This window comes from Filicampus tigris, chromosome 14 (assembly GCF_054856515.1).
Source record: "Filicampus tigris isolate MCC_2025a chromosome 14, RoL_Ftig_1.0, whole genome shotgun sequence".
Classification (NCBI taxonomy): domain Eukaryota; kingdom Metazoa; phylum Chordata; class Actinopteri; order Syngnathiformes; family Syngnathidae; genus Filicampus; species Filicampus tigris.
Window position 1 is genome coordinate 21,073,689 of NC_141230.1, and position 26,477 is coordinate 21,100,165.

At 42.1% G+C, this 26,477-nt stretch overlaps 1 protein-coding gene across 1 annotated transcript in view; it reads left to right on the top strand.

Moving 5' to 3' along the window:
* Positions 1-26,477, top strand: part of lrp1bb (low density lipoprotein receptor-related protein 1Bb) — a 213,756-nt gene that overhangs the window by 50,925 nt on the left and 136,354 nt on the right. The window contains exons 2-3 of the mRNA XM_086052142.1: positions 6,374-6,496; positions 22,784-22,921. Of these exons, the coding sequence (XP_085908268.1) occupies positions 6,374-6,496; positions 22,784-22,921 (261 nt within the window). The remainder of the gene's footprint in view (positions 1-6,373; positions 6,497-22,783; positions 22,922-26,477) is intronic.

Here is a 26,477-nt window from a genome sequence, read left to right on the forward strand (position 1 = left end):
GTATGCAGCGGACACAGCTGTGGTGAAAACAGCAGCACGGTTTACAACTCCAAAGTGCACTGTGACAAACGGATCTGTACCAGCCGTGTGGCTTTTGATTATGTTTATATTTGAGTTTGCCGTTGCCATTTGTGTTTTGTTGGTGCCAGCATTAGTGAGATCTGCAGGCTTGGCTCAATTAGTGGATTTCAAAGTAAACACGGTGAAGCTGCATTTAGCTGTTATGCTGCACACAAATGGAAGAAGCAGCCGCCATAAGTGAGGTTTTAAATCTTTTCTTTTTTAGAAACCAACTTTTATTTCTTTACTTTGAAATGTTTGAAAAGTTTTCAGTAAATGTGTTTAAATGTTGTCAATGGACATTCAGTCATTTTTGTTAGCTACTTTTTTTTCTCTGCTTTACTTTTAAATGTTGTTAACTGTTGTGTTTGTGAATGTTTGTAGGCGTGTAGGTGTCTTTGCTCGTGTGAAGCAGATTGAGTTGCCTTGTGTATGAAATCAGCTATAAAATCAACTGCCTTGCCTAGTGTAACGTTGTATGGAGCACTTTATTTAGCCAAATTTATTTACCGGTAGTTGGAAACTTCCATTGATTTTACATGCCGCATCTACAGAGCACTGTCGATAATGTTGACTTTTTATGCTGTCATTATATTTAACCACAGCCAGGTTATCAGTAGATTTACTTCAGCCGATTCCTAACTTTCAGGCTTGCTTAATTGGTGAAAAATGTGAAATTATGGTCGTTGCTAAAACAATCGTATCACAAATGATCTTTTCCCATTGAAATGAGTAGAAATGTCATTAACGTCCATGCTTTTCAATAGCCTGTCAATGGCGTTTAAAATACATAACATGTCCTTCACTTTGTTTGACGTTTAGTTTGACACTAGAATTCCACTGTCAATAAATAGCTTGAAGCTCCTCTTTTTTGACGACTTGTCAATGAGCTGGCAAACTTCTGCTAGTAGTGAAATGTGAGTCAACCAAAAAAAAAATGGTTCAAACAATGGCGCTGTAGATGGATGTCAATTCAAGTACATGTTTATTATTTATATTTCACCTTGTAGAATAAATCTGTGTTACATTACACCTATACTGACTATCAGAAAAAACATGTCTTTTGTACATCGATCCACACTGGGGATTTTCAGCAGATGTGTCATATTGTTGTTGTTTTTTTTCACAACTCTATGGATTAGTGGATGGTACCTTAGACATCATCATACATTTCCAGAAGTGTGTCAACACAAGTAGTCAACACACCACTCAAATACCCGCTGGCACTTGCAGCTCAGGATGCTTGGAATTAGTCCTATTTTTAGTGAAAATGCACTCAAAAGCTTGATAGCAGCTAATGTTCTTTTACGGTGAACTTTCAGAATCATGCTGTCAGGTTTGTTGGGAGACATTTTGTGCTGACAAGCTGGCAACTTGCCGTCAATCACAACAAGCTTTGTCATGCTGTAAACATGGTGACAACCTGACACACACACACACAGACACACTCAAAAGTAAAAGCAAGGTTAGAAATTCCGCTTGCTTCCGAAAGTGTGTTTGGAAGAGATGTGTTTTGGTCCTGTTGTAAAGCCGCCAATGTGTTTTTTTACTTGACATCATCGCAGCCTTCTCAACGGCATCATCATGAAGTGAAGGTCACGTTGGAATCAGAGGAACAACCCTGATGGAAATGTAGATTTGGTGTTTTGTGTATGAACCCAACAGGACTCACATGAAAGATGTGGGATGCTGCGTATGAATAATTAATTGGGGTGTTTAGGGATTCATGTCAAGGAGCAAGTGGCTGTCTGAGCATTTATATTGTACTGGCTTTTAAAAGTATGCCCTGGTCCTTGTAGCGGACATGAAAGTAATCCCACGCTGTGGTGAAGGTCAGCTAATACAAGAGATAAAACGGTAAGAAAATGATGTGGTGGACGTCGTGAGCAAAACAATCACAGTTATCAGTATAGTCCTGATATGCGGGATATAAGAAGTATACACACACACCCCTGTTCAAAGTTCATTCAGCGTTTTGTGATGAAAAATTCGGGTGTGCACTAAAAATACTTTTTGGAATTATGGCCAAAAAAGTTCAACCTGTTTTTTTCTACCAAACACATGTGGGGAAATTTCTTACGGCTTTCAGCCTTTTGCAAGGAGACAAAATGTCATGAAAAGCCTACGAGAACATTCGATTTTTTTTTCTTAACCTTTAAATGTGATCAATTCATTGTGAACACAGCTGCTATAAGGTGTGCATTTTACCAGAACAAGTTGTATTCTTCTTTCTTAAACCATAAACTTTCTACGCGTCGGCCGATCGATAATTTCTGTAGCACGAGCGCCGTGCAGCCACTAGGACCATGACAGCCTAAAATTGTTCATTAGTAAGCAGAGTCACGGTACTCTCTCCAGTCGTAATATTCTCATCAGCCTCGACTCGAATGGCATTTAAGCGAAATACCACATGGAGTACGTCACTCCCAGAAATACGCTTGTAATAAAGACGTATTATTCACATGGCAAATGTTGAGATGCATCACACCACGCTCGATTTTGGGGTGGATTAACAATTTGAAGACTCATGCCGAGACTGCCATATACTGTTGTTACACTTAATAGCCTGCTTAGGTTGGCTCGCGCTGTCGTGCTCATCCATTATGCATATGACCCGCACCTGGGCTGGAAGCTGCACTGACAGTGTGCGATGGTTTAAAATCGCTAATCCCGGTGCAGACTGAGGACTGATGTTCGTCCTTACTAACATTAAGGATGAACATATTCTTTATTTTAACTTGTGGATTAGATGAGAGGCAGTGATGGTTTTACAGTTTGGTAATTGGCTATCAATTGAATACAGATTAAATTAGCGAGAAGTAAACAAATCACAGTAATCCAACATTTCTCAAATGACGGTCATCTGTAATTATAAGGTTTTGAAGACTTCATGTTAAAATACATTTGACCTTATAGATTTCTTTATGTTGACGCATAAAGTAAGTTAGTCATTCATTTCTGGTTCTCAGACGTGTGTGCTTGCTGTGTAGCTGCTGTGTTATTTTCTGTCTAGACACTGCTAATTTGATGTTTGATTACTCTCCGCTGTAACGCAGTTCCAGCCAGACTTCTAGTAGAAGTGTACAGTAGCCTACCACCCAAGTACTTATTCTATTATGTTATCCTGGCGGATAGCATGGTTTCGCCATCTTTTCCTGTTCTCTCTCCTTGCTTCGTGTGTTGCATGATTTGCTTCTTTAACAAGATTTGTCCGAAGATTTTTCACAGCTTATTCACTGCCATTGAGGCCATGATTAGTGACTCAGAGGAACGTTTTATCACTGTAGTTAGCCATGCTAGCTAGTAAGCTCTTTTATGATTTCAATTGTTGTACTTTTAATTATGTGAATCACATTTGAGCTACCTTGTGTATGAAATAAATATATAAATAAAGCTGCCTTGCCTCGCCATGCTAGCCAACCACAGCTCTTAACCTGCGCAAAGCAAGTTAGCTTAGCGCCTAGCATTCCCCGGTAGTTCCCGAGCAGCCGCTAAAGCGGGCATGATGGGTGACTGTTTGACATAGTTGCACGTACGGTTGGCAGCTCCTCAACCTCTTTGGTCAGATCTGCCTGAAGCCATTTTCACACTGAGCCAGTCGTTATTACCGTTATTCAGTGGAGACTAATTGATACCTTAGGCCAAATTAATGGCGTCTGCGCATATACTACTTATTACCTGTGAGCTGTAAAAGTCAAGTGGACCACATCCTGAATTGGTGGCCAGAGAGTCACAAGTCGGTAGCTGACTGCCATACAGCCATGGTTGCCCGTCTATGTATAGCCATGTTATCAATGACCTTATTTGAAAAATATGCTGGATATTTAATTTGTATTGCTCTCTGCATTGTCTTTCAGAACCCTTTGGAAATATTAAAGGATAGCTGTATGTTCTGTTTTGGTTGTATTTTTTGGGGGGGTGAACTGAAATCAGGTTGTAATGGGTTTTTTTTGTTGTTGTTTTTTTTTGTGGGGGGGGGGCTTCACACAGCTAAGCTTTAGCAATGATAGCGATTCCTCGAATCTCCAAGTGCTGCAATGTCCTCGACTTTGGTTGCAATTGGGCTGTCACTCTACTCTGCCTTATCGCAACTCAAACAAAAACAAAAAATGCATTGCTGCTGGCCGTGTTGGCTGTAAAGCTTTTGAGGCGACGGAAACCTTTTCTGTTTGCCCGCCTCCTTTGTTCCTCGGAATACCCGGCCCACTTGAAAAGCGCCATGACTTTAATGAGCCTCGATGCTGTGCCAGTGGCGGCTGTCGGGTGACAGCAACGCAGCTCATGATAATGTGCCGGCCGGGCTCAGTGCCACTGTGTTTGCACTCTTATGGAAATTGGATTGTTTTCTTTATCACTCACTGGAAGTTCTTTTGTTTGTTTCAGCTCTTCCCTCTCTTAGATGTGATTTTTATTCAGCTGCCTTTATGTATTCTTTTTAGTCCTTCAAATTGAATAACGCCGAGGGAAGGACCTCCCTCACGTATGTCTTTTCCAACAACAGCTGTCCCAGAGAGGCTGCCTGGAGAAAAAGATGAAATGGAATAAGAGGTCATTTGGTAGACATATATTTGGCCCAGTAGCTTTCAAGGTGAAGTGGCTTGAAAGGAAGTAGAACATCAATAGGTAAGAGGGCTGCTCCGGGGTCCCTCTCAAGGTTTCCATCACCCAATGAGGAAGATGTCTCTCGTGTCACAAACCCTTCTTTCAATGGTAATCAATTCAGCTTGAAAGGTGTGGCAGACGTTCCTTTGAAGACTTCGGGAAAACCGCCTCCGTCAATAGCGAAGCCGGCATATGGCCGACAGGCGCCTTCATGAAGATTTTAAGCAAGCCCAACTGTAAATAATGCAAGTGACATGCCGAGAGTTTTGCGGTGCATTCATTAGGCGCTGCAGATGTTCATTGTTTCAAAGTGACGCCGTCAAGACTTGTTGACATGTGTCTGACACCAAACGACATGTAAAATGACTGTAATTTATCTCACAATATAGTTTGGCACTAAGTGCATTCCATTTTGTATCCATGGTGACGGCGTGGCACTTAAGATGGCCATTTTGGACTGCTTGGTGAGCCCGTATTTTTACAGTAGCCCACTAACTCAAATACGCATGTAGAAAGTCGCTTATCTATTTTCAGCTGTTCTGTATTTCTGATGCATTGGAATGTTTTTCTATGCTACATTTTGGTGGCACCAGCTATTGTTATTCTCAAATTTCTACTTCAATTGATGGTACTTTTTTATTGAAATGCGATCACTCTGAAGCAATTCAAAATGCCCTCATGTAAAACGTGAAATGACAAGAGACTCCCAATTTAAATGGCAACATTTCAGATGTATTGCATCAGTTGGGAAAAAAAGGAGCCACGGAATGAATGAGCCGTTTGACCTTTTCAGTTCTGTCCCTGGGTAGTGAATATGCTGCAGGGGGCCTGGAAGCTGAGCAGTAGCGTGTAGAGTTATCACTCCCACTATTCAAATGCTGCAAATTCAATCTCCCACATGCTCCATTCCATCCTCTGAAGGCATTGGACCCCATTGGGAGGGGAAAAACAACAAGGCAAGGGAGTGGGAGCTTCATTGTAAGCTAAATGTACAAATAAACAAGCATTTTTGTTGTGCTCTCCAGCCAAAATCTTTCTTTTTTTTTTTTTTTTAAATTGTAAAACCTTGTATAATTCTTGGGATTGAAGTGTGCCACTTTCTCTTTTCTTTTCTTCCGACTTTTTTCAAACATTGTGTCATTCTGAGGGATGATCAAGCTGAATCTCTGACAGCTACCGGCAGCAAACATGTCAACACTTTGATGGATACTTGCCGTAATGAAAGGCTACTATGACTCTTCAGTCGGCAGAGCTTCCACTCAAGTGCCCCCATCCCTGCGTCAAATACAAGAAGGCGGAGGCATGGAAGGCAATTTTTGCCCAAACCGCCTCATAATAGTCTTCGAAAGTGAAGGACATTGCGTCTTTGTTTGAGTCGCTGTCAGACACACTTCTGGTGCCAGAAGTCTTTCTCTTTTAGGAGCATTTTAAGCAACACCAACAAAACCCAAATGGTCTCCTCCTCTAGGTCACAGAGGATCAGAGTGCTCTTATGAGTGGCATTGCATTTCCACAATCAAGTCACAGACTGTCACAGTGATAGCCGTGGTCATTTGTGATGTCACCTTGCCACGAGCGGCTCCAGGGCAGGTCCGCTCACAATCATCCTCATGTTGTGCTCGAAACATGCGACCCACTTTCAGTCTTCTCATCTCATACTTCATTCTTTTTTTGTTTCTGCCCTCCGCCACCCTCTCCTCTATCCACCCAGAGGCCATCTTGTGCGATGTAGGCGAGTTTCACTGTCACGATCAGGAAACCTGCGTCCCCGAGGCCTGGCTCTGTGACGGCGAGCCCGACTGCCCCGATGACTCAGATGAATCTGACGTGACTTGTAAGTCAATCATTCCATCCGTCCCTCACGCATGACACCGTAGGACACATCATCACGCATGCGCCAAAGTTATCAATTGAAGAATGTGTTTTTTTTTCTTCCCAACATCACTCACTCCTCTGTAAGTCATTAAAGTGGAAGTCAACCCCCAAAAATGATTTGCTATAATATGTTCTAATACCGGCGGCACGGTGGTCGACTGGTTAGCACGTCCGCCTCACAGTTCAGAGGTCGTGGGTTCGATCCTGGCTCCGGCCTCCCTGTGTGGAGTTTGCATGTTCTCCCCGTGCCTGCGTGGGTTTCCTCCGGGTACTCCGGTTTCCTCCCACATTCCAAAAACATGCATGGTAAGTTGATTGGACTGTCTAAATTGCCCCTAGGTGTGATTGTGAGTGCGGATGTTTGTCTCTGTGTGCCCTGCGATTGGCTGGCAACCAATTCAGGGTGTCCCCTGCCTACTGCCCAAAGACAGCTGGGATAGGCTCCAGCACGCCCGCGACCCTTGTGAGGATAAGCGGTATGGATAATGAATGAATGAATGAATGTTCTAATACCTTCACTAGTCTAAACACGGCATTCTGATAATATTGTGGGTGTGGAATATGGGTTAAGCAGCAAAGTCTACCCATTTTTAGCCATCTTTGGGGCGGCCATTTTGTCACTTCTGTAATTGACATCACAGTTGCTCAGGGAATGACCAATCAATCAAGCTGAGCTATAATTGGTTGTTACCTAAGCAACTGTGATGTCATTTTCAGTCGACAGAAAGTGACAAAATGGCCGCCCCCTCAGATGGCTAAAAACGTTCAGATTTTGCTGCTTAACTCATATTCCACAAACGCAATAATAATCAGAATGCCATGTTTAGACTAGTGGGCCTGCATATTCTTGTAAAGGAATTTTTGGGGTTGACTTCCTTTTTAAGAGAGTCTATTGTTTATTTGCTCGCATAAGAGAGCACGCAAAAGATAATTTTGAAGGGTCATGTTTGTAGTTTACACATATCGACTTTACTACCGTACAATGGCGACTTTAGCCTGGAGTCGATTAAACGCAAATCACGTGTTTTAGCATTAACAGCATGGACGTTTCAATGAAATCAACAGGTGGTCGTTTGGCACAGCAAACTAGCAGTGTGTCGAAATATTTGATTCAAGACAAAATATGTAGCACAGTCACTTGAAAATGTCAAGTGTGTCCTCAAATAGAACTAACGCACAAGTGCGATGGACAAGCTAACGTTAGCTTATTCAAGCATTCACCCCTAATACAGCTACGTATGCAAGTATGACACCCTAAACCATTGACTGAGTAAGGCATGGTTGAAAAAAAACTGCATGGAACTGAGATGTCATAAAGTGAACCTCTGTCTAAACTTAAAGCGACAATAGTTCTTCCTTTACAAATGATTGTTCTTGTACTGGACACAAAAGATGATACTAGGCACAAAACAGTTTACCAGTCCCACGCGAACATCATCAAGAACGCAATGGAAAGACCATGAAATGGCCCTTTACACAAACAAAGCTTGTCTTCTTGTGTTAATTAGCCACATGAAGCCAAGAAGAAGGAACAGAAAATCCTGGTGGTCCTGTATTGTTGCTTTTTGTTGTTCATTCATTGCCAGCCTGCATTGCGAAAACAACACCAATCAGGGTTAATCATCCGTTTCCTATAGCGCTGGCTCTCATTAGGGTTGCGGGTGAGCTCGAGCCTACCCCAGCATAGACAAACCACCATTCACACCCCACATGCATGCTTACATGCTAACATGCTAACGACAGAAATCACTCTTAACCATTCCACAAACTTAGCGTAACGGATAGGCTGTGAATGACTGTGAATGTAGTTATTGTAGACCAAAACGGGGGGCGCTGTCCTAAATGCCTTTTTATTACCCCTATTTTCCCCGTTTATAGACATTCTCCAATATACTAATATGATTTGAACACAACTATCGTCCTCAAATACAGCACAAATGGCCAACTCTTAATGGTGCCGCATGTTCGCTAAAGCATGAAATACTGCTGCTACACATACAGTAAATGTGTGAGTTTCCGTTTTTTTCTCTCTCTCCTCCTCTACCCCTGAATTGGCTCCATAAACCAAGCGTAAGCCTCTTATTTCCATTTTGCCAAGAGAAGCATATGATAAGTTTGCACTGCTGCAACACCGCCGGCTCCTAATCCATTAATGTGATCAAAATTGAGAAGCTGTGCCAGACAGACACTTACTAAAATACTTGCTAAAGATCTGTGTAACACACTTAACAAATGGTTGGCTTTCAAACATATTCTAATGTCGGGCATAAGTTTCAATTATGTTTATTTTATTGCAATATTTTAAATGCCCTAAGTGCAATTCCAAATCAAAACGCAGGCAGGTGCCGTATATCTTCATTAGTCATTCTCAATGTTTGATTTTTACACGCGTAGACTATTATTTATGCACGTTGATGAATTATCAAAGTAACCTACTAGTTTTTATACAATTCCGTCAAGGCTGTTAAAAGCCTTTCCTGTATATTTTTCTCATTCAGCGGCACATGTTGACCACACAGTGAAACCATTATGAATTCCCTTGAGCAAAGAAGTCGTATAATCAAGAAGGCAGCGGTGGAAATGCTTTTTACACAAATCAAATGAAACCTCTCTGTTTATGTCAACATAACATAATTAGAGTCAGCAGCTGTTATCATGTTCACAGCTACTTGGACATCCTCGAATGGATTAACACAATCGAGGGGAGGCTTGGTGAGGCTGTTTAGGCCTCGGTGACTGCTGTGATAATGCAACGTTGCCACAAATACTTGGAGCAAGGCAAAGGGCACCGCGAGGCCCAATGTGCAAAGATTAGCCCCTATTTTTCCTTGAATGCTGACTGGAAATTGCTGCATGGGATTTTGTAATTGCTACTCGACACAGTGACAGTGTTTATTTCTTCTTCATAAAATGAAGATTTATGATTTTCTTTTTTTTTAGTATTGATTTAAGTGGGCTATTTATGTTGACATTTGACCACCATGTGTCTGCGACCGAGCTGTTTACAATTTTGCTGAATAGTGACATCGCACGTTCGGCGTCTGGTATAATTTTAAGACACATGCAAACTGTTTTGAAATTGCCCGAAAAATGCACATCACCTTTAATTCAAGTGGAGGCACTCTGCATAAAATGCCTATCATTTCTAAATTGTCGATGCCACCGATAGCTTTGGGAAACATATTAATTTTTTTAAATCACATCTATTGTGTTGGTTTATTGTGGCAAAGTTCTAAAACCCTGACTATTTATAACTTTAATCTTCTGACTTTCCAGCCATATTTCAACCAACTAAAAAACAAATGGAGCAAACGATTTCAACCGCATCAACAAGGGAGCATAAATACAATTGAAATATTACATGTAATGTCACGTGTGGTGGGTGGCAAATATAGTCGTGTGCCTATTGACTTTGTGACTGTGATTGAGTCCAGTATTTTCGTCAACCTGTTTTGATATGACAAAATATGATACCACCTCGCTCCGTGTGCTCGCTTGGGGCTAAATCATTTAATCTCCGGAAGGCCATTAATCATGGCATCGATTATTGCAGGCCCTGTTTTATTCACAATGCCAGCAGAAAGAACACCTTGCATGTTCATTCAAGAATCGTGCACAGCTCATTAACGTGGATTATGGCTTGATAGAATGGGGAATTAGATCAGCTTTGCCCTGCAAACAGGAGGCTGGACTGGAATATATTCGACTTTATTCCAAGATGGGCTGCGGTATCATGGGCAAATGGGAATAAAGAGCATCTTTATGATAAGAGATAAGAGAATATCTCGCATTCAACGCAGTTGAGCTTCAATTGTACTGTGAATAAATTAGTCCTGTCCTGTTTGTACTTAAGACTTCTTGTGAGGGGCAGTTTGCTTTTCTTTTAGAATAAACTATTGTGGTTACTGATGACCTTCTTGGTCACAAAGACATCATCGCTTGCATGTTCAGGGCCTGCGGGGGTGGAGAGAAGTGAGCCTTGCCTCAGATTGGAATACCCAGTGAAGAAGAGGGAGGTACCGCTTTAGCCGTTCAGCCACGGGCCCCCTGGGACTGGATCGCCGCTGACAGTTATTCGAGGGGAGGAAAAAAGCCTCCAGGAATTGACCGCGGCAAAATGGCAATTCTCCCATGGTGGAGTTCAGGTATCGCGATGTCAAGCCTGTGTGCTGCTTTCTGGGGCCAGCTGAGCATCCAGTTTGGTGATGCGAATGCGTCAACAAGGAATTCCAAATGCCAAGGCAACGAGAAACGTAGAATTGCTATTAGTGGGCTTCTGGAGGAAGCGGTGCTGATGCAGTGCAGATGACAGTTTTTCTGTTTTAACATCCATGAAACCTTCAGCACCTCTCAACCATTCTTGTATTTATCCTGCACGTTAGCACACAGTGTCTTAGAAGCTAAATCCTTCATAAATCCTCTGGGAAAGGATTTTATAGACTTTTGGCTCATGTCAGAAATGCTGCTGTGTGGAGCTTTGTCAGTCTTCTGGACACTCCGACCACTAAATCCTCTAAATTGTCAATGCCAGAGGTAAAGCGAATAAAAGGGGTCAGTGGCTGACTTCAAATACACGGTCAAAGAAGCTTTGTTTTACGGCGGCACCTTGGCTACTTCCAATCATCGTTGATTTTCCAGAGGGGGCTACTCTGGTTGCACTTCTTCCTCTTGCTGCCCTTCATCAAATAACAAGGTTGTGTCTTTCCAACGAGTTGGACTGAAGAGCCTCACGTGACCGTCCAGGAGAGTCACACGAGACAAATGACACTTAAAGGCATTACCACAGTGAACGCAGGAACATTCTGATGAAGAGTCTTGGGGCCTGATTTGTGAAAGGTTTTCACATGCAAAAAAAGGGCACAAACTTAATTGTGATCATTGTCTATTCAACAATGCAATTTGGGAGCTTCCGAATGATCTCAGCATTGACTTGGATCCATTTACAAGAAGGAGTCATGCAATATCGCTTCTGACTAAATTGCACTCCGGCTCGGCATTTCTCCCGTCCCTCCCAAAGCAGATTACCAGGTGTGCTGTTTCAACTTTTCCGTGCAGTTTTACGCAGGGTGGACCTGTACATCTAATTGCCACACACTCGGAACGAGCATTTTCAGAGCGACAGGTGTATTTTCCTCAATTCAGTAATTTGTTTGTCTTCCACCTAAACTTTCAATTCCATCAACTCATTTTGCGCTTGCAGTGTCCTCTAAAATGCTCCTTTGTTGAACTCATTGGAGATAGCTAAAGCACAAAAGCCTCTTTTTCAAACCTGTTGCCAAAGGTGTGCGATCCATAAAGTAAGTAAGCACCCAATTCTGCACCTGCTTTTGGGGATTTTAGGAAATCAGGCCATTGGTATTTTCCTCTTAACTGTGGCATTCTTTTATTTGAAAGTCATTTTAACTGCCTTAACTTGGACATTTACAGAGGGGGAAAACACTCTCCTGCACAGAATTGTTGTAATGATCACACATTCCTTTCGCCGCCTGCTTATCCATCTGGATCTGGAGGTCACGCATGATGTGGGCTCAGCCAACTTTGCAGGCCATTATGACCTTGGACTTAGTCTCTGTGACTGTGTTAGTCTTAGCCCAGGCTGCACGTGTGTGCCTTTACGGTCTGGTGGGTCCAAGTCTCTACTAATCTTGTGGTTATTGCCTTTTCTTGCGGTGCCATGTTGAGTGGCTCTTTGCTGCCTTTTCCAAACATCGGGAGGATATCTCAGTATCAGCCACTTTTTTTGTCAGTGGCACATGCCACACAGGAGCTTGTGCAGCCAGAGTGGTTCCTCTACCTAATGCGCCGTGTCTGCAGTGGTTTCTGTCGCACGAGGCTTCACTTATCTCTTCGGGTATAGTCTCAGGATGCTGGACTTGGGGTGAAACCATTGGTGCATTGTGGGGGAGCTTTTTTCTTTCAATAATAGCTCTGTCTAGCTCCTTCTCTTGTCAGATTATTACACCAGCCGGGTCTTCGATGGTGTGCCGGGCAGTTGCTTTGAGGACTTGAATCTTGTTCTTCCTATTCAGCGGATCTTTTCACACAATCTCCATTCAAATAAGACTCATTGACTCTGTCCCTCCAAAACCAAGCTACGAACCATGGGTGACTGGGCGTTCTGATTGTCTGCCCCTCCCTTATAGAATGCGCTCGGCAACCACCTGAGGGCACTGCGGCGTGTAGATCCCTTCAAAAAGGAACGGAAATGTTTCCATCGGTCACCATCTGCAAGGTCACCTTGTTTTTTAAGTGTGTTAGTATCCCCGGTCTTGCATCGTTCTTTTGCATTTGGTTATTTCTGACACCGAGCCCTTTGATTTGCATTATCATCGTTATCATGACCTGCCTTACTCTGGAGACGAGTTTATAATAAAAGCAAAAAGGTGTGTTATTATTCTCCCATCAAAATATGCGCTAAATATTTCATATTATGTACCTGTACATTCAGGTAGTACGAAATCCACCGCAGTATCGTACGTATAATTTTCACATTTAAAAGACATTTTAGAGTGATAGCGCGTTGGAATAAGATACGCAGTCCTCTCTGTTATAAGGCAAAAGCAATATCAGTCATGTATTTCAAGTAGCCTATAAGCCTCCTGGCGGCTATTTTATCTGGGAACTCCCATGCCGAAAGTAATGTCTCTCAAATGTGGCTAGTTGCCATGGGAATTGGCACCAGTCGGACGGCGCTTTAGACATTAATGTAGCGTAGAACCTTGTTATTAAGCTGAAGGGCAGGGCCCTTTGCATAATGTAACATTACCTTCCCACCGAGGTACAACCCTTCTGTTTACTTGAGAAAGCCTGCAAATATGCCATCACTGCAAAGACGTCAAGGTTAGATGCTGATGCGCCGCATGCATTTTGTATGGCTTATTCGTGAAGCGGGTGCGAGTCTCTTAATGTTGACTGAAAATCGTTTAATTTGCATGTTTCTGCTTTTGTACAACGCTGTTTTATGGATTGAATCGTGATCTGAGTTGTTGAGTTCTTGCGGGTCGCCCACAACATCACACAGTCACTAAAATATTCAATTCAAGTGTTAATTGCGCTCCTTGTCTGGTGAACAGCTTCGTGTGATTTGAGATCAAAAGCAAGGCATTGTACTTTGCTATCAATGTATTTAACCTGCGAACAGTACCGTGAAGTGAGCTCTTTGTTCTAACGGAGTTATTATGAAAGATATTTTTCGTGATTTGTTTGTAAATACATGAAATATGTTTAGATATAAGCTCTGAAAATGTGCAACGACTGAGAAGAATTTCACAATGAATTGCTGAGAAATAGCATTTAACTCTTTTTCACCATCTCAGTTGTCTGGATTTTTGGGGGGTGTGGCTAAAACGGGGCCCGGGTCAGGCCTCATCCAGGTACTTCAACGCCTTCATTCCATTAGTGTCTATTTGGAACAACTGCACTTCTATAGTGATAACAACTTGGCCCAGAGTGCAGTTAGCCATCAAGCTATGCAAAAAAAATCATCTTGCCTTAAAGAAGGAAATCAACCCAAACATATTTTTTTCAAGATGTTCCCAGTAGGCCCACTAGTTGAGACACGGCATACTGATGTGTTTGTGGAATATGAGTTAAGCAGCAAAATGTGACAAAATGGCCTAACCCCAGAGATGGCTAAAAACGAGCGGATTAACACTTATTCCACAAACGCAATATTTATCAGAGTTCCTTGTTTCAATTAGTGGGCTTGCATAGAACATATTCTAGAAAAAAAAAAGGTTTTATGTCAGGTATGTTGTATGTTAATTGAAAAAAAAAAAAAAGGGGCGTCGCACTGCTCCGACCGCCTCACAGTGTACCGTGGTCTGCCGTTCCAGCATTTTTGCTCATTTTACCGGGCCTTTAAGTTCAGTAGGCTGGCAGAAGACAACAAATATTGTGTGAATGCGATATAATGGCCAAACATGACAAGAGTGTGCATGCATGTATGCTTCTGTGATTTGGACAGCTTCATCTGTTTCACACTCGTGGCATGATTGTATTGTCTTCAGTACGAGTGGATTTGGTCACTTGGTAACAAACGGGCCCTCACTCCATTATCCGTGTCAGAATTGAAACGCTGAGAGGATCACGGCGTTTTCGCACGTCCCACCTTGCCAGTTAAGCCTCAGCGACTCATTTTCTCCTTTCTATAGCCCTCTGTGAGTCCCTGTCGTTAAGGACAGCATGTGAACTAGTCAGCAAAAAAATAACCAAGAGAAACAGCAGATTTCCAGCGGGGCTGCCATTGGAGTCAGCTCCCCGATGTTCAAATTAAAGAGCACAAAAGTGCCAAAAGAAGAACCGCATCACTAATTCTGCTTTCACAAAGCGAATAAATAATGCTCGCCCATATTTTCAAAGAGGCAACGAAATGGCTACAGCAAAGGCTGGGCGACACCACCTTCAAATTCAATCTCAGATTTTGCTTCAGATCTCAGAGTCATTCCATACAATCATGTCAAAGTTTGAGGCCTTACACTTTCGGCGGCGTTGCCTTCTGGAGCGCTTTGCTCGACTCTATAAAAGGCTGAGCTTCTTGGAAAAGCTTCAGTGCTCTTGAGCAAACATACGCCATGCGATGCTCCCAGCGTCATTTTGTTTGGTTGACTGCCGTCTTAAACCAAAATCACTCATGAGTTTGTTACTTGGCATTTCAACAGAAGACTTTCCAGCCTTTCACTTCTTGCGTCTGTGAGAGTTAAACTCTAAAACTGTGGCAATAAGGAAGTGCTGCTGTTGATGAATACTGCTACTGAGAGATGTACGATGGCAACTCAAATGATGGAACATTTAGATGCTGTGTTACCTAACAAACAGAAAACAAAGCAACTATTCGAGCAAAGCGACCCGTAAAGTGCTAGAATCTTTTTTTTTCTTTCTCCCACACGAAGCAATTAGCAATGAATAATTGAATGTTTCTTTCTGAATAAACACTGACAAACATTCAGATTAACTTCAAGGGTGCTCGGTGATGTTCCCATTTAGTTTAATAGAGGTCAGCAACAACTTCAAACAAGTACCCCATGAAGGTCAATGAATATGAAATTAAAAAAACACAAATATTAGACAGGAGCCCGGTTCAAGTCGACTGTCAAAGTAAACGTCAAACAAAGAGAAGAGCGAGTTGTCTATTTAAAGCAACTAACAAGACTCGAAACGTTTTCTTGCCATGAGATGAAAATGAACAAAGTGCGTTGATAACACGAATAGGTTAGCACATCACAGCACATCGAGGATTTGTTGAAGGACTCGTTGCCCTTTGAAAGACGACAAATGTCCAGGGTGAACCAAATCAGCAGCATTGACTTGGGTGCTATTGAAATGAACAATGCGTCAAGATCGCTCGGCTCATCTCTCCATCCAGCCATCTATTTTTGTGGGTGAGCGGTAGCCGATCACAATTGACATAGGGTGAGCGCCAGCGAAAAGAAAAAAAAAACACTGACACCTCACATGTCTACCTATGAACAATTTAGAGTCTGTAGTTGTTTTTGTAATGTGTGCGGAAGCGGAAATGCCTGGAGAGTTCCAAGTTCAAAAGATTCAAACCCCGCACTCCAAAACTGCGAGGCAAACGTATTAACCACTAGCACGCTGTGCTGCTGCTCTGATCAAATAAAAGTAATAATAATAATTTTCAAAAAAACGACTAAATCTCTATTTGCCTTTGAGCATGGTTAATAAAACGTTCAACTTTGACGAGTGACCGGGAAATATTACTGCTCAGAAGGCAAGCTAATTGAATTTTTCTTTTCTTATTGCTGTGCGGCCAGGACGGAGACGTGTGTACCACTTTGTCAAATCACAGCAAATTCAATTTCTGCTTCTCTGGTCATCATCACACCTTTCCTCTTTCCTCCGCTGACGCCCTTGTCGAGGTGGCAAATCGTCAAAGAAAAAGTGAATCATTGAGAGCACAGGTGTCAAACGCAACAACTGCAATGTGGCTCGTGACCAAGAATGTGTTTGCACCCCTGCCTTGCATGAGAGGAAGGGCCTCTTCGCAAAGTCACATCTCAAAAACTTTATACCAAAGGTGAGTTTGAGGTTTAGGACAAGGCTTCAGGAATGTCAGGCCTGATGACAGTTCTGGATTTATGTGTAACTTTTAGTGTCCCAGCCTACAAAGTGGAGCGACGCAGGAGTGTTCCGAAACAAATATATTTATTCACAAAGCAAATGTGGAATGAACAAAATCCATAAAAAGCAAAGTAACACAGAAACTCAAAACCTAACATGACTTGGTTAACGAACAACAACAACTAACCAACAAAGACTTGAAAGAAGCTCGAGAACCACATGCAAGCAAACTGACGAGACAACGAGGCACACCTGGACGAGCCGAGTGGCCGGAGGGAGCTGATTGGTTGACACAAGGAAGGGGCCAGACGAGAACAGACGGAAATGAATGAAAAAAGGGCTCCAAACATGAAAGCTAAATGTGATCAAATAGTCAAGAAAATACAGATCATTACATTTTGAGGCAATTTGTTTTCACACAAAAAAAAAAGACCCGCGAACACAAACCCATGTTGGAAGCCATCTTTGATTGCGTTTGTACAAGTTTCTTCTCAACTTTCCACATTTTAGTAGGCGAGTTAATTCAGTATTGCTTGAAGTGTCGTTCCTTTGGCCTTTTCTGCCGCCTGTTTGATCAGCGAGGCTGCATCACTTTAATGATTTTTTTTTTTTTCACCAAAAAAGCTCCCTGCCCTCTCTTGTGCTTTTCCACCTGTGTCTTTCCATCTCATTAACGCTTTTTGATTCCGCTTCCCGTTTTTTTGTCCCATTTTGTCCAACGTTCTGTTTTCACCATCACACCTCAAACAGTTTTTGCTTCTGTACTTGCCGCATTGCTGTCCAAAAGCACTTTCGTCGCCATCGCTGTACTCAGCTTTATTTTGCTAAACGTCTTCAGTTCGCTTGCCGCCACATGCATTTTTACCAGATTTTAATACGACTTCATCGATTCCCTGCTCAGTGATGCATAACTAATCCTTGATCGTGGCTCCTCTCAACAGAGAATAAGTGCATCGAACGCATCCTTCTTGGTGAAGAATCATTTTCAGGGCTACGAGAATTGCAATACACCCTGCGAGTCATCAGCTCCAATACACAAATTGACCCAAATATGAATTCCTTTTACATATTGCGACTACTCTTCCAGACCAGTGGTCCCATTTATGAGCCCCGAGTCGCCGCTGTTATCAGTGTCACACCACTTACAGTAAAACCGTCTCTCATTGGCATTTTCATTTGACTGCCCATCCATAAATTTTCCACGCCACTATCGAATCCTCATAAATTAGCACTTATGCGAACACAGTAATCCTACGGACAACTGTGCTCTCCTACCCGAAAGATCCAGTCTTTTATTTTTTAGTTTTTATTCCGTCTCTTGTTTACTAATCGGCGAATCTTTTCCCTTGGCAAATGCACCGTTCGATACTAGATGAATATGTCTATTAGAAATGGTTGTTTTTCAGTCTGCTGAAGTTTCTGGGGGAAAAAAAAAAAAAGAATGGTGTCCAAAGAAAATCAATGCAGAAATTATTTACAATTGGTAGTAACGTTTGTATTAAAGCAGAAAAAAAATCACTTCTCTTCTTTACGACGTGCTAATTCATTGACTTTGAAACCCAACTGTGTCACCAAGTGAAGCAACAGAAAATGCAAGGAATAAATCAGACTTCAGTTCTCGGTCAGTTTTGCTTGTAAGCCTTTTGTCGATTTGTTTCCAATAAAAGCTGTCAACCACGATCGCGGCAGTTTGTCTTTGAGCAGTAGTTATTACGCTTAACCCTATCAACGGTGATGTGTGCAACAATAACAAAGACGCGAGTGAGTAGGTGTCCACTAACTGTGAAAGTCCGTCATTGTACTCTGCCACTCTTTCCATTGTTCTGGCGAGATTTTCATCAATCTCCCTCATTTCGCATCGCCTCGCATCATCCTGCTCCTCTGCTTCCTGAGAAACATTTTTCCGGAGTGTTTATTGAGCACGTGACGCATATTTGCAGTACGTTTAAAACAGCCTGTGGCTTTCCGTACCGAAGCGTCAGGCGTGAATGTATGCGCCGTGTTTGGACGAGGCGGGAGCGTTTTCCTCAAATTTATCGCTGTGTTATTAAACACTCGAATAAATATTGATGTCCAACTTAAATGTTTCTGGCTCCGCTTGCAAACGCGTATATTTCCTGTTTTTATTTGCCAGGGGATTGTCTTGCTTCGTAGTGAAGGTGATGAATAAACTGGTGTTGGGAGTCTTTGCCGCTCGCATTTCTGCATCTGATCAATTCATGCAGAGCTAAACAGCCATACTCATTTTCTTTTCTTTTTTTTTTTTTTTTGCACGTCCCTTCGTTTGTATTCTTATGAAATGAGCAGCATCCGAGAGTAAACAAGCACTTGCTCCATTTTAAACACGACTCGATCAATGCAAACGTGTCTTCGGACTCTCGGCAACGTTTAGTGTGTCACAGAGTTATTTTTAAGCTCCTGCATACTGATGAGGCGCATACGCGGCTAATTATGTTTATTCTGCCTGACGGGCCTGTCCAAGATTCATGTGCACTGATGCTCTTTAATTGCCGTCACCTTGCTGAACTTTATCTATGACTTGTTCAAATTAGTTTGTGATGTTTGGAAACGTAATTACCAATAAGTGTCTGCTTCAGTAATCATCAGCTTGATCAGACAGTAAACAAAAAAATCCAAAAGAAAAACACAAAAAAAAAAAAAACTGACTACCATCGGGGAACAAATATGTAGAGCCCAGATTTCCAGCAACATTCACGGCTCATCTTTAGATTTACAAAGTCTCTTTTTGGCAGAAAAAAAAAGACTAAACGCATCCAAGGACAACATACGGGTTGTAACAGTGTCTAGTTTTGTTCACGGCAGGTGCTGCATTTTTATTGGGACTTCAGTGCGGACTTACCTGAGCCAATCCACATCTTGTATAATAGCATTACTATCACGATGCAATTATAGAAAGCATCAATACTATATAACGGCGCGAAATTACTGCACACAACTGCGCCACGTACATTATCTGCAGCAGTTCACAATCAATACGTATCTGATAACATGAAAGAACAAATAAATACATGAAATAAATCATCCTCAACAGGATGATTAGAATGAATTCATGTGTGCGTGTTGCTAAGGAAGTGTTTTGCTAACTTGGCTGACCAAGTTGGAATCTGTACCAAGAGGAAATATGCTTGGCGTTTAATACAACAGCTTGATTGTTCGTGATATTGAAGCCTCATTTTCTACACCTGACGATTTTTTTAAAATTTTTTTAATCATTCAAATTTGGCAGGTGTGTTAACTCTCGACTGTGAGGCACGATTGGTACATTCACAGAACAATTTGGAAAACGTCTATATTTTATCCAGACAAAGTTCCTGAATTGCGTTAATGGCTACATTTGAGGGAGGAAGCATTTTAAAACGTTCACGGGCTATGCCACACCTCTCCAAAATGATTCAAAGTGAATTTTACTGTATTGCACGTCTGGTTTTAATTCATCAAAGTTGAGTAGTTTGGAAGCGGGGAGAGCAACTCCGAGCGACCGTCGGGAGACCATCTGTGAACCTTTGCATGACAGATCCGAGCCACTGAATATTCATTTGCCATCCTCCCCTTATCACATTAGATTAGAACCCATGTGGCGAGGGGAGAGGAGCGAGGTTGACAACGCGCTTAGCTTGTCAGGGACCTTTACAGCTGTGCGTTAAATAGCACATTTGCCAAATGGATGTGAATGTGTTCAGCGTTCTGGGACACTGTGTGCTTCCTCATGAGGGAAATCCCCTTTGTTGGGGAACGTCCACTTAGATGTCAGAAATCAGAGTACAGCTGCTCAATTCAAACAGTCGTACTTAGAAACACGACTTGTTTAGGTAAGAATTTGCCGACTGAAAAGCATGTTCCTACGTTTTGAACACAGTGTATGGATTGGACATTTTGATTTGAATTCCTGAAGTAAAGCAACTTTTCAATGATGCAGGATTCTAATTTGTCGTTTGGTATCCATGCAAGACAGCGACGCGCGCAAGGTACGTTTATAAGGAACTGCAAAAAGATCTCCACCTCTGGGTGATGTAAAGTTGTCCGTTGCAAAGTGAGCACTTGCAGTCGGGGTTGCTTTTAAAAATGTATGAAAGATGAATGCGTCAGTGAATTTATTTCTACAATGATTCAGAGGGTTCGATGCACGCCGATGTCACATTTATGAAGGAAATACGATGGCATCCACCACACGTCGGCGGAGCGCAAAATATGTCTGCCGCAACTTAGACCTGCTTTCACCTGGTCTCTTTTACTCTCCGTCACCAAATTGTCAGGTGCACCGCGGGAATGTAACAGAAAACGCCCTTGGTCTGCCGGAACGCTAAAGCCTACCAAATTCCAAATACGACAAACTAAACTTGCCCCGGCATGAAATGAAAATACGGCAGTTTTTACTCCGACCGCACGTGGAAATTTGGGCCCATAAATTCTTATAAACACGTTCTCATGAACTTTCAAAGACAAGGGGCACTTCCTTTTGACTTAGCTAAATACTGTGTAAAAGTGTGGTACTAAAGAGACGGCCGAGCAATATTCATTAAAGACCAAGGTCGGCTCCACATTTCCATGGAAATGCGTGGGAGGAGAATCTAGTCCCGAGTCTTTATTGTGTCATTACGGAAGCCATGCTACCGTACTTGCTTTGCGTAAATCAGCACGCCGTGACAGGCCCTCGCCGGAACGGGCACATTAATTGAAACATTTTGTCCCTTCCAAAGTAGAAATGGACGCTTTGAATAAGTCATCAGCCAGACAAGATGCTCCATGTGTGCCGGAATGGGACTTCTTACGAGCTGCATAACTTGCGGGATTTTTTTCCGGATCCCATCGTAGGAGTGATAAATCTTGCCATTAAGCGGACGCAGTGGTCCGTTGGTAATGGCAATGTTGGTGTAGTTAAGGTCGAGGTGCGACCCGTTGGTCAGCTGGCTTTTATTTGCTCCCACATGAGTGAGGGTCACCTGCGTGCCTCATGAATCCTTAAACAGCTGCTCTCTGCTGTGCACCCGACCGGCAGCGCCAGATAAACGTGTTTTTTTGGTGTGTCCTTTTTTTTTTTTCCGAGAGGCTTCATGCGTTGCTGCAAACATCTGCGCTGTCCAATGTGCAAGGCTGTGAAGTAGAAATGTATTTGCATACGCTTCAGGTTGCTTTGGTTCGTAGAAAGATTTTTCTTTTATCCTCCGAGGGGACCTCAAAAGAGGAGAAAATATTTTGCTGCGTTGGAAAGTAATGCAAATCCTATCGCGCTTTTCCTCACTAGCCTGCTAGCCTATCCCCGCACAACCGCAAACAAATTACAGTTGCCGACGTCCCTTGCACTCATACCAAGTCGCTGCAACGGAAAAAGTGCGACCCCTTGGTAAACTAATTGCGAAACGTTTGAGGCACCGCATGCTGTCTGCTGTATTATTTTTAATTGCACCACAAACAACATGCTACATATGACTCATTGATGGCACATTTACGTTTCAGAGACAGAGACTCTCCACGCTTTGCTTTTTTTATCCCAACGTACAGATGAAATAATAAATATAGTTAAATATGATTGTAAAACCTAGTGTGAATATCAGTGTTTGTCTCTACACTGTAAAAAAAACACATCTTGTATTTTGTGGGGGCGGAAACTGTCATTTAAGTTGGGACAGCTTTTAAATATAAACAATTATCATTTATGGCATGAGGGTTAGTTAGCACAACAAAGCAAGCAAGCTGTTTGCTCTAAAACAATTTGCTGAGTTGGTTTTACTTAGGATTGAAGGAAAAGATTTTCTTTGGTTGTTCTGTTCATGTATTATTATTGTTCATGTTTTATGTCGTGTGTTCTGTAAAGTGCTTCGGTATAGCTGCAGCTGTTATGAAAGTGCTATTTCAATAAAGTTGAGTTGAGTCGATATAGTTCTGTCAGCTCTTATTTGTTTTTTTGTTGCAAAATGCGGGAAAGCCAATTTTCACGACAACAGAACCTACAACTGTATCCGTTTGTTGCCTTGAAATTTTGCGTGGACCAAACTTTTTTGCAAACAGTTTATGTGCCTGTGATTGACTGCCGACTAGTCAATGAATGACTAGTCAATCAAAGCAAGTAGCGTTGGAGATAATGGGTGGATTTTTCCACTTTGCAGTAAGCGCAAGTATAACAACAGTTGGTGTTTTTCTTTCCCAGGTGCACGAGAGGTTGTGATCAGATGTCCGCTCAATCACGTACAGTGTATCGGCACGAAAAAATGTATCCATTTCAACAAACTCTGCAACGGGGCACGAGACTGCGAGGACGGCTACGACGAAGGAGTCCACTGTCGAGGTACGAACTGATAATTGCTTCTTCTTCGTCGCACCTTTACATGAGCAAAGAAATAGTTAGATGTCAACAGATCGGCATTTGGAAGATTGGGAAGTATTTATTTAGCAATGATAGCAGTATTGACAAGAATACTCTGTAAATTGCTTTTAGTGGGCGTGCGTTTTTTCCCCAGTTGATGTGCAAGAGCTTTATGTCCCTGGTGCATGAGGTTTTTTTTTTTTTTTTTTTTTTTTTACTTTCCTAATATATTTTATTGCACAAGGCAATAAAAAACAAAAAATCTGTATATAGGATTCATTAAACATACCACTGAGATCTGTCTTACCCACTTGGGTAATTGATGCATTCAGTCTGATCTTAAATTGGATGTCCAATAATTACAATGAAAGGTAGCACACTTGAGAGCTTCACACACACAAAATAAAGCATTGACAATAAAAGGTCAAGTATGAAAGGACTGTAATCTCTAAAACGGGGGGGGAATCACTCATGAAAAATCAAATTCATGCAATTAAGTATTAGCTTTTTGTCATTCCCAAATAACACGTTCGGAAATAGTGTAAATGCTGCCAGTCGGCTTGTGGAAACACAAAATGCAAGTGAGCTGTATTGCGTTTTAGATTATGAGCCATTAAAATCGCTCCATTAGTTGATGTAGGTCTTCAAGACATACGTCAAGCTAATGGCCGGCAGTTTTAATGTAGTGGCCTGCACAATGTTTTTTTTTTTTTTCTTCCCAAAAATATGTTTACCCACTCCAAACTGTGACAGCTAACAGCTAAAAGTCATTAAAACAGTGCGTGATGAATGTTGCCATTATGCTGTTGAACAAATTACATTTGCCTTCCATACTTGAATATCTTCTGCTTTCAAGGCCAGTTCTTTTATTTTTTTTTTCCAATTAAAAAACAAAACAAAGTGAGCAAAGGTTTATTTGGATCATTGAGGGCAGCTGCAACACTGATCTGTCCTTGTGTAAAATTAATTGCTTGTCTATACATAATTAATAATCATATGAATGGGATATATTTAAACATGTCATTACAAGTTGTTACAATGTCACGCTACGTACTGCGGGTTTATGCCACAGTGGCTTCGGGAGGTTTGCTGGAGTTTGGTGAATTTTGCAAAGCTGGCCTTTCAGCCTGTCAGAACCGGCAAACAAAACGGAACAAAACAAAAAAATCAGGTACAAGTTTGTATTTTGCCAAAGAGCTTCCCGGTGGTTGGTGGAACGTCTACGGCATCTCCTCTCTGCCACTTGCTGTGACCTTCGCTAGATGGCTAAAGTCATGTCGGACTTTCCTTTGGCGGTGTCAGTTGCAATGACAGCATTGACTGCCTTTCACTGCTCCCTGTCGCGCTTCATTTACTAGTCTGTTTCCAAAACCGAAAGGACCTTGTGTCATAGTGGTTCACTCGGCTGACATGAGTGCAGCCAGTGTGGGATCAGGCCCTGAACAATGACCGTCACGTTTTTTTTTTTGTTTTTTTTTTGGCATACTACGTTAAACATTCAGCCTCTTTTTCTGTCCACAATGTAGAAAATGATATCTTCTCAAAGACAAAAGCATATGAGCACTTGCATACTGTCGATTGCCACTTTTCAGGAGCATTTTACAAAGTATTCCACAAACAACTTCTCTTGAGCATATGACCAGCCATTTGTGTAAATAATGTTTCCCTGAGAGAGTGACCGATATTTGTCAAATTACAGTATTCATTATTCACAAATTCATTGATTCACATTATTTGCCGAAATAGGAATTGGTGTCAAGGAAGTACTGCAAGTTGCACGCTTTGTATGTCATGGCTGACATGAAGTTTAGCCTGGGTTGTTATTGGAAGTTCCTGCAATGTGCATATCTATGCGCATTATGGTACTCTTTTTTTTCATCCAATCGTGTGTTAGCCATTGAGTTTGAAATGGCGAACCTGCATTTTCTTGGCCATCGGTAGCCGGATCAATCCCTGTCCATCCATCTCAGTCATCCGGGGCGAGAGCATTTCCATAGCACAGTGAAATTCACCAAGACCTTAGATTGGCTCACCATATGGAAAAAAAAAAGTCAGACAACACTCGGCAACAACCCATCAAAAACACGCAACAACGACCTGGATGAACGAGAATATTCCCCAGCATCACTTCCAAAGGCAACAATATTTACTGCTGTATTTATTGCAACGATCACAAAGGTGCATTTCACCCAGTGCAAATACGTTTTCATCTTGAAATAATTTGAGATTAGGGCCACCTGGGACTGCGTGGTGCCAGCCATCTGTTTTGGTTCACACGGGAACGCCGCACACGAACAGCGCCACGGACAGGGGCCGACACAATTGTGGAATCGAGGTCACTAAGGAGAAGTTTTCGACAACCAGCTGGGTCTCGTACCCACCTGGCCTCCCCCTTCCTCCCCTGCCCACCGCTTATGAATAAACATGCGCACGCCCCGAGGGGACTTCAGTGAAGGTGCCCAGATGGAAAACCACCAAACTCTTTTTAATTCACCTTCAAGAAAGGTGCTGATGCCAGTCACATGTCCACGATGACTACGCGAGGGCATATCGCACACATTTGGACTTAAATGGGCACAATTTGGCTTTGCACTAAAAGTGAATGTTAAAGAGCCCCGTGAAGTCATTTGCATGATTTGTTTCTAAATTCATTAAATCGGTTTGACGATAAGTGCTGAAAGCGTGCGAAGACTGAGAACATTTTTTGGGGGCGTGGCTAAAACGAGGCCCCAGCGACACACTCGGCGTCTGTATTATAAAGATTCACCACACCGCACAAGTATTTTATAATTTCATTTTTTCCTTCATTTTGACGACAATAGCTTGCGGCTATTTAAAGGTTAAAATTTCCCCATCCCAAGAAATTTGAGTATTACATGAGAAACAATCAAAATGATTGGTGTGCGATTAATGAATGGATATAACATTTTAGTTCCTCTTCTGCGCCCAGCGCAAGTATAGCGCAAAGTAACGAACATTGGTGAGAGTTTTCTTTCTTGCGTTGTGTTTTCTCTTCTAACACGCACAGTTAGAAATGGGTGTTTCCGCCGTTGTGGGTGTGCACAAAGCCGACTTGTCTCCCGGCCAATGGTTTGCATTGTTTTACAGATGGGTTGTGATGATGGATTATAAATATTCCTTCAATGACAATCTTTTACCCCTTAATAATTATAGTGTTCCTTTAATAGTGTTTTACACATTTGGTTTTTCTGTATGCCAACATCATTTGAATAAGGATTGAGTTAGGATTATAAATCCTTTATTTCCGGTACTCATTTAAATGAAACAAATGTATCATAAATGAACATTTTGAATATGTACCATGTCTCATTCAAAGCAATATTTCTGAAGGGTGTTTCCGATTAAAAAATGTGAAAGACATTTTAGCATCTACTGTAACTACGAGTCTCAATTACGCTCAACGTAAGTCACCGCTTTGCGACATTAATATTGCAGGCTGGTGAACGGCGCAGGAAATGACACCGCTGGGCTATAAATACGGTGATATTTTGGCTTCTAACTTCATTTGGGGCACATT